This window comes from Wickerhamiella sorbophila, assembly GCF_002251995.1.
Source record: "Wickerhamiella sorbophila strain DS02 chromosome Unknown contig7, whole genome shotgun sequence".
NCBI classification, from domain to species: domain Eukaryota; kingdom Fungi; phylum Ascomycota; class Dipodascomycetes; order Dipodascales; family Trichomonascaceae; genus Wickerhamiella; species Wickerhamiella sorbophila.
Window position 1 is genome coordinate 4,810 of NW_020194000.1, and position 10,138 is coordinate 14,947.

Genomic DNA, 10,138 nt, shown 5'->3' on the forward strand with positions numbered 1-10,138 from the left:
AGCTGTAGTCTTAGTAGCATATTGTGCTGTGTAGGTTCAATTCCTATCACATTCAATTTAAATAATAATTATAATATAGGTTAAAATATAATCTATATTTCTTCATTATTATAAAATAATTAATTAAATAAAAAAAAAATATATATATAATAAAATGTATATATTTATATAATAAGGTATAATAGAATCGAACTATTACTCTGCTACGTGTAAAGTAGTTGTTTTACCATTAAACTAATACCTTATATTTATATATTATTACTAATATGTTAAAAATATTAGTGAAACAGACATAGGTTGAATGGTGAGACGCTGAGATTGGGACTCAGAGGAAGTTAGTTCGATTCTAACATGTCTGAATATATAAAATTATTTATAATTTTATTTTATATAAAAAAAATTAAAATATAAGTATATAAATATAAAAAATATTAATATTTATATAATGGGAAATAAAAATGGGAAAGAAATCATTGGCTAGATGTGTTTATTGCTATTAAATTTGGTTATCCTGTGTAAGTTCGAATCTTACCTTTCCCGGTTAAATAAAAAAAAATAAGTGACTAATTTGATTATTGATCTAAGAAAAAATAAATAAATATAATAAAGATCATAATATATTATTAAATGAATAATATAACAATAAATTCTATAAATACAATTAAAAACAACCTTATAGCGAAAGGGTACCAATGAGTAGAATCATGATTATTTTCCACTAATGCTAAGCAGATAGGGATGTGCGCCATGAGAGCGTGCTTAGTTATATATTGTAGACTGGATACAATATTATGTATTGTGAATTCTTTTATAGAATACATATCTCGGGTTTTGGTAATATGTAAACCTAATAAGATACATATTATGAAAGCACAAAACAAATGTAAAGTTAACTCGAAGAACTCTAGAGAAAAAGGCTTTATAAGAGAGGATTTCTATGCTTACGTTAAGAAACTTGTATACGTATTGGTTACCACGACTGAGGTTGTGATATATGAGTTCTTAGATATCATATGGATCATTGCTATAATAAAAGATTCCTGTTATTATGGTTATTCACAAGATCCAAGCCCACCTAAAGAGGAAAGTTTATCTATTGAAGATAATAATGCGCAAGAAGCTAAGGAAATCAAACCAGAACAATCAGAATCAAATCTGAATGTTAAAGAAGAACTAAGTAACGAACCATGGGATGTAACCGCCTCTGGTGATAATAATGTTATTGCTAAGCGGGCACGGATGAATCGTAGTACGGACCTTGAAAAAAAGGGAAGGAAGGGTTCAAGTAATGAAGAATCTGATAATAAAACAAAGACAGTGAGAAATAAAAAAGCTCATACCTTTGTTTTAGAAAGATTAGGTAAATATTACGATAAAAGTACAAATACATATAACGGTATAATTAAGGTATTAAGAAATACCGAATTCTTACAATTATGTTATTTGGAAATCAAGTCTAAACTTGGTAACATGACCAAAGGATTAGATAGAACCACCTTAGATTCTATATCTATGAAAACATTTGAAAATTTATCTAAATCTATAATGAATGGTTCATTTGACTTTAAACTAGCCAGACGACATATGATTCTAAAGAAGGATGGCTCTTTAAGACTATTAGGTATATCCTCTCTAATAGAGAAGATAGTACATAAAGGATTACAAGTAATTTTAGAGTGTATCTTTGAACTATTGTTCGAAGAAGAATCTTATGGATTTAGACCAAATAAATCTGTACATTCAGCCTTGAAACTTTTATATTTAAAAGGACATCATCATACATGAGTAATACAGGGAGACATTACAAAATGTTTCGATAGTATACCTCATGATGTAATAATGGACTCTTTAAGGAATCATATAAAATGTGATAAATTTTTAATAGTAATTAATAAATTATTAAAGGCAGGGTATAAAAACCTGGTAACAGGAAAGATTATGAAATCTAATATGGGTACACTACAGGGTTCTGTAGTAAGTCCAATGTTAGCTAATATTGTATTAGATAGATTCGATAAAATAGTAAAATATTCCATCATGCTTGAATATACTAAAGGAAAAAGACGTAAGTCTAATCCGGAATATGATAAATTAATATCTATTCGGTATAGTAGAACAAAAGGTCTATTACATACTCTAGAAGCTAGACAAGCTTTATTAGATATGCGTAAGATACCTAGATATCAAACTAATGATCTTAATTTTAGAAGATCTATGTACATTAGATATGCAGATGATTTTGTATTTTTATTGGCAGGTCTTTATAAAGAAGCATTAGAAATAAAATCTAAATTAGCAGATATTTTAAAAGTTGAATGTGGGTTAGAATTAAATGAAAAGAAAACATTAGTAACTCATTTATCAAAAGGTTTTGAATTTTTAGGAGCTAATATTAAGAAGTTGAAGTATGACAATGAACCAATATTTGTATCTCATACAAAAAATGGTAAACTTGTTAAACAAAGACGAGCAGTTAGATTGAGATTAAATGTACTGTTTAAAAAATTAATTAATCGTTTAATCGATAATAAATTTATTAGACGTAATCATTTAAACAAGATCTATGCTACTCTTAAGGATTCAGTTATCCTATTAAGTCATGATCGTATCGTAGAATTCTTTAATCAAAAATGAAGAGGAATATTAAATTTCTATTCATTTGCAGCCAACAAACATATGTTGGGCAATGTGCATTGATTATTGAGATACTCATTAGCTAAAACATTAGCTAAGAAGTACAAATTATCATCTGCTAGGGCTGCATTTAAAAAATTCGGCCCTTGATTAAAGTGTCTAGATACTGATATTATGTTTATTCTAACAGTTCTTTTATTAACAAATCATGATTATAAAGTAGGTAAAGAGTTAGACTGAAAATTAGATATATTAGATACTAATTGGTTTGGTACTACCACTCAATCATCTATATTTAAAAAATGTTGTATTTGTGGTTCTACTAATAATTTAGAAATGCATCATTTACGTAAAGTTAATGATGTTCGTAGTAGTTATAAATCATTAGATTTATCTTATAAGAAATGAGTTGGATCTTTACAACGTAAACAAATACTATTATGTAAATATCATCATATGATGTTACATAGAGGTCAATTATTACATTATGAAGTGAGAATTATAAACTCTTATAGAGAAAATTTAGGATTATTTCTAGAAACGCTACCAAGTACTAAAGATAAGTAATCAAATATTTACTGTCTATTTAAATGACTTCATTATGGAAAGCCGTATGATGGGAAACTATCACGTACGGTTTGGGAAGCAGTAATGAGTAATTATTGACTTCACTTTATATGGAATTTTCTCATTATTCTCTGGAGTAGTAGGGTTAAGTTTAAGTATAATTATGAGATTAGAATTAGCAGCACTAAATCTACAAATATTAATGCACAACGGGCAATTATTTAACGGTGCGCCTTTGTGTTTATATTATCGGAATAATTACTTGATAATTATCGTATTATTAATCACGAATAATATAAAAATATATTATTCATACGTAAAGCATATAACTTACCTAATTAGGGCCAACTTAATGGGGACAATAGCATGTTATAAAAAGGATATGATTGGTGTATTCTGAGCTAAGGATTGCATGACTAGGTTAACGAACTCCTTTAAAGTCTTTTTTTGGGTATCAATTCCCTCTTACCATTCGGGTATAGAATACTCAGCTGTCAAATTATACGTTGAGGTTTGATGGTTGTGATTAATGAGATTAATAAATACAAGCAGTATTAAGAAAGATGGAGGGTCTAAACAATCTATTAACGGTAATATAAGAACTAAGGGATCAACTGAAAAAGGAAACTTTGGAGTTGACAGAGGTCTCGTAGTACTGAATATTCATCGAAAGATGAATTTTAATATATTAGGTAATACTTTACTTAATACATTAATAAGGAAGGGGACCAGGGGATTCTCTACTAAGGAACTAAATACTTCGGATTTAAAAGAATTAGTAGAATTGGCTAAATTAAGTGAAAATAAAGATATTAAATTAAATAATTTATTAAAATTATGTAAAGATCCTGATTTATTAAAATTAGTTTATAATAAAATTAAGAGTAATCTAAGTAATATGATTGAAGGTACTTCTAGACAAACTTTAGATGGTATTAGTAATAATTGATTTGATTTTATTTCTAATGAAATAGGATCGGGTAGATTAAAAATAAATCTAAGTCGTAGTATAGAAATACTTAAACTAAAAGGTGGTACTAGACAATTAAGTTTTGGTAATCTACGAGATAAAATTATACAAGAATCTATAAAAATTATATTAACAATTATATTTGAACTATTAATGTCAAATAATAGTCATGGTTTTAGGCTTAATAAAAGTTGCCATACAGCTATTTGACAAATAAGAAATAATTTTAATAGTGTTAATTGATTTATAAAAATTGATATTTTAAAATGCTTTGACAGTATTCTTCATAATTTAATAATATCTCAATTAAAAAAACGTATTGATGATCAAGGTTTTATTAATTTAATTAGTAAAGTTTTAAAAGCTGGATATTATGATAGTAAAGGTGTATATCATAATCTAAATTATGGAATACTTCAAGGAGCGACTATAAGTCTTATTTTAAGTAATATAGTTTTATCTTTGATTGATGATTGATTAGATGAATATATTGATAAATTTAATTGCGGAACAGTTCGTAAAATAGATCTAAAATATAGTAAATTATCTCAATTAATTAGACGTGCTAAATTATTTTCAGAAAGAATAAAATTATCTAAATTAAGAGCTAAAACTACAAATCTTCATCTGAAAAATGATCTAGATTTTAAAAGATTAAAATATGTTAGATATGGAGATGATATTTTATTAGGTGTTATAGGTTCTAAACAAGATTGTATTATTATACAAGATAGTTTAAGTAAATTTATAGAAACTTTAAATTTAAATATTAATAAGGATAAAACATTTATTAAATGTGCTAGTAAAAAACTAGCTAGATTTTTAGGATATGATATTAAAATTACTCTAAGACATAAGTATCTTATTGTTAATAAACATTATAGTATTAGAACTATAAGAGGACTTAATAATACTAGACTTATAATAAATGCTCTAATTAGATATATATTAAATAACTTAGTAGATCATGGTTATGCTAGATCTTGTAAAAATGGTAGATTTGCTCAACTTACAGGTTTAGGTAGATTAATGCATGAAGAAATTCATGTAATTATAAATCATTATTTAATGGTAGGTAGAGGAATCTTAAGTTATTATAGATTAGCTACTAATTATAATAAATTAAAACATCGTATTTGATATACTTTATATTATTCTTGTGTATTAACATTGGCAAAAAAATTAAGAATACTTACTAAAAGTAAATTAATTAAAAAATTAGGTTTTCTATTAAGAATTAAGGACAATAAAGGCGATATTATAACTCAATTTCTTAGAAATGTATTTGATAATATTGTTAGAATAGATTCAGAATATTCATATAAAGCATGAATTAATAAATCTAATTTTAATGAATTATCTCCTATACTTTTATTATTAAAAAAATTAAAATATTGATTACTTGCTTCTCGTCAAACATTAAATAATCTTTGTATTATATGTAATTCATATAAAAATGTAGAAATGCATCATATAAAAAAATTATATAGATTAAGATTATTTAAACGTTATGATTATATAACATCGAGAATGATTTTAATTAATAGAAAACAAGTACTATTATGTAGAGATTGCCATATAAAATTACATAAGGGTAATATTACTTATAAAGGTATAACTTCTAAGTTAGGTCTTGGCTTATAATCTCTGGAGAGCCGTATGATGGGAAACTATCACGTACGGTTCGGTGGGGGCTTTTATATTTAATAGAATAAAACCTATTAGATATACTACTGCTACCCAATTCTTGGTGACCGCTCATGCCGTCTTTATGATTTTCTTTATGGTTATGCTAATAACTATGGGAGCTTTCAGTAATTACTTAGTTCTATTAATGATAGGTACAAGTGATACAGCATTCCTAAGAATAAATAACATTGCATTCTGATTATTAGTACTTAGCTTATTATTTGCTGTATTAAGTACAATAATTGACGAAGGTCTAGGAACAGGTTGAACTGTATATCTACCATTATCATCATTACAATCACATAGTGGTATTTCTGTTGATATGGCTATATTTGCATTACACTTCTCAGGATTCTCATCTATATTTGGATCAATAAATTTAATGGTAACAATAATGAATATGCGTGCTAACGGTATGGATTATTCTAAATTAAATTTATTTACTTGAAGTGTATTAATAACAGCTGTATTAATATTAATATCAATACTAGTATTAGCTGCTAAACTAATAATAATAAAACTGGCAGCTTTATATTTCGCTATATGCTGGAACATCCATTTATTTATTAATGGACAATCAGCAGGTAACTTATACAATATATATAATATAAGGAACCTCAGAGACTACACGCGAAAGTTAATTATATATTTTTTAATAAATCCTTTAAATTTATTATTAAATAAGTATAATAATTATATTAATAATTTACTTATTAAAGAATTAAATAATTTTGATAATAATTTATATTATAATAATCAATTAGGTTATTATTTAGCCGGTTTAATTGAAGGTGATGGTTCTATTAATGTTCTTACAACATTAAAATCAAAATTAGGTAAAAATAAATATCTATCAATTCAAATAACATTTATTAAAAAAGATTTTCTATTAGCTATGATTATTTCTAAAAATTTAAATTGTGGTTCAATTTCAAAAAAAAAGAATGTTAATGCCTATGATTTAGTAATAAATGATTATTTGGGATTATTAAGATTAATAAAATTAATAAATGGTAAATTTAGAACACTTAAAATAGATAGATTAAATTTATTAATTGATTGATATAATTATAATGGACATTATCTATTAGAAAATAAATTAGAAAAATATCTAATTGATAATTCACTATTAAATAGTAATAGCTGATTATCTGGGTTTATAGATGCAGATGGTAATTTTTATATAAGACATGGATATAGTAATAAATCTTTAGTTACTAAAACTATATTTAGAATTTCTCAATCTAAATTAGATAAATGAGGGAATTCTAAATTATCTTATATGCAAAATATTGCTAATTTATTTTTTACTAAATGTAAATTAATAGATAGAACATCAACTAATAAAGGATATCATTATATAATAATAACTAACTCATTTAAAAGTAATATGGCAGTTATAGATTATTTAACTAGATATCTTTTATTTAGTAGTAAATATTTAGATTATTGTAATTATAAAGAAATAGTTAAATTATTTGAAAATAGATTAAACCATACACTAGATAATATAGAATTAATTATTAAAAATAAAAATTCTATGAATAATAACCGTATAGTCTTTAATTGAAATCATTTAAATAATTTTTATACAATTAATTAATAAGATATAGTCCCAACATATATGTAAATATATGAGTATTTACCTTAAATTATATTTATATATAATTTATGAATATATTATAATATAATATATATAACTCATTAGAAGTAGTAAATCAAGATAAAAATAATAAAAAAGGGTTTAACAATGTTATTAGCAGATAGAAACTTTAATACATCATTCTTTGTTGTAGCCGGTGGTGGTGATCTAATCTTATATCAGCATATATTCTATAAAATAATTAATTATTCTTTTATTATATATATATTATTATATAGTAATATTTATTTATGTGATAATAACAATATACTTTATATTAATAAACTATTTGATTTAGATTTATTTTATAATGAATATAAAAAATTATTACTAAATAATAAATTACTATCTAAAGATTTTTTAATTTGATTTATAGGTTTTGTAGAAGGAGATGGTTCCTTTGTAGTAGGTAAAAATTTATCTATTGTTATAACTCAAAAAGAAAAAGAAATATTAGATATTATAAAAAAAGAATTACAATTAGGTCATGTATTATTACAATCTAAGAAATTAAATTATTATCGTTTAATAATTCAAAAAGAAAGAGAAATATACTTATTATCATTATTATTTAATGGTAATTTAGTATTACTTAGAAGATTATTAAAATTTAATATATTTTTAAATAAATTAAATGAAAAATTATTAAAAAATAATCAACAAATAATAAAACTTAATTTTTATTGTAAATTACTTTCTATAAATAATTCTTGAATTTCCGGATTTACTGATTCAGAAGGTTGTTTTTCTATATCTATATTGAATAATAGTACTAATGGATATAGAATAAGATATATTTTATCTCAAAAATGGGAATATAATAAACTTATTTTAGAAGAAATTTGTAAACAATTTAATATTTATAATAAAAATAATACTTATCTAATTGGTAAAGTTTATCTTCATAGTATAGATAATAATTATGAATTAAGAATTAATGGATTAAAAAATTGTAAATTATTATATAATTATTTTGATAAATATCTATTATTATCTAAAAAAATATTAGTTATAACAAATGAAAAAATATAATATCTATGATAGAAAAAGGAGATCATTTAGATCTTAATAAACGTAGTATAATTAAAAATTTAGTTAAAAATATTAATATATAATATTAATTAGAATAATTAATAAAAAATTTTATCCATGTTTTGGAATAAAGGGTGAGGTTTAATGTATAAGTTATGAAATTAAATAAAACATATGCTTTAATTATAAATTGATTTTATTTAATAAATATAGTTTTAATACTATATACCTTAACTCTAGTTATAAATAATAATTATTTATAGCAATATTGGTGGTACGGTCAAACATATTATTCTTTATATATAGACCGTCAGTTATATTTTTATATAATTGCTACAGACTGCTTCACCAATGGGTAATATTTATAGCAATATTGCTTAATGTACAGTCGGTTCTTCACAATTATTTTTTTATAATTGTATATAATTTTTTTTTATATAAAATATGTTATAAAGAATTATTAATTAAATTTAATATTAATATTTAACATCAATATTTAATATTGTATAATATAAAATATATTATAATTTTTGAAGAAATGGATTCTTTGGTCAACAAAATATATATTATGGCCCTATAAATATATTAATAATAATAATATATTTATTGAATTTCCCTATATGCTGGAAACTATGATTACATTTATTAAATACTAAAAAATATTTAAATATTATCATAAGTTTAATATTAATTATATTAACCGATATAGTAAAAATTTTAATAAATAAATTTTTAATTAAAAATTATCATAGCAATCAGCAGGTAACGAATAATAATAATAATTTAGTAGGAACCTCAGAGACTACACGGGAAATATTAAATAAAAATATTTCATCTAATAAATTTAATCAATGATTAGCTGGTTTAATAGATGCAGACGGATATTTTGGAATAGTTCAAGGTAAATATACATCTTGTGAAATAACTTTAGGTTTAGAAGATGAAAAAACATTGTATCAAATAAAAAATAAATTTGGTGGTTCTATTAAATTAAGATCAGGTGTTAAAGCAGTAAGATATAGATTACATAATAAATCAGGTATGGTTAAATTAATTAATGCTGTAAATGGTAATATTAGAAATTCTAAAAGATTACTACAATTTTTTAAAGTATGTAATATTTTACAAATAAAACTATTAAATCTTATAAAATTAAATTCAAATAATTCTTGATTTATAGGATTTTTTGATGGAGATGGTACTATAACTTATTCGTTTAAAAATAAAAATCTACAATTAACAATATCTGTATCTAATAAATATTTACAAGATGTTGAAGAATTTAAAAATATATTTGGTGGTAATATTTATTTTGATAAATCAAACCAAGGTAGTTTTAAATGATGTTTACAATCTAAAAAAGATGTTATTAATTGAATAAATAGTTATGTTAAATTAAATCTATCTAGAACAACCAAATTTAATAGATTAATGTTAGTTAAAATATTTTTTGATTTAAAATTATTAAAAGCATATCATAATCTAATAAATACAGCTATATATAAAGCTTGATTAAAATTTGAATTTAAATGAAATAGTAAAAATATTTAATAAAGATATAGTCCAAATAAAAAAAAAAGCATCTTGAAGTATATATTTTAATA

At 22.9% G+C, this 10,138-nt stretch overlaps 2 protein-coding genes across 2 annotated transcripts; both read left to right on the forward strand.

The window, feature by feature from the left end:
- Positions 1-864: 864 nt before the first annotated feature.
- Positions 865-2,634, forward strand: B9G98_01821 (Putative COX1/OXI3 intron 1 protein; the record flags this gene model as incomplete). Its single annotated transcript, XM_024808378.1, has 2 exons — positions 865-1,676; positions 1,821-2,634. The coding sequence occupies 2 exons, from the start codon at positions 865-867 to the stop codon at positions 2,632-2,634; spliced, it is 1,626 nt and encodes a 541-aa protein (XP_024664146.1).
- Positions 2,635-3,730: 1,096 nt separating this feature from the next.
- B9G98_01822 (Putative COX1/OXI3 intron 1 protein) lies at positions 3,731-5,311 on the forward strand (the record flags this gene model as incomplete). The annotated part of the gene is made up of 2 exons (XM_024808379.1): positions 3,731-4,109; positions 4,686-5,311. 2 exons carry the CDS (start codon positions 3,731-3,733, stop codon positions 5,309-5,311), a joined length of 1,005 nt encoding a protein of 334 aa, XP_024664147.1.
- Positions 5,312-10,138: the final 4,827 nt, after the last annotated feature.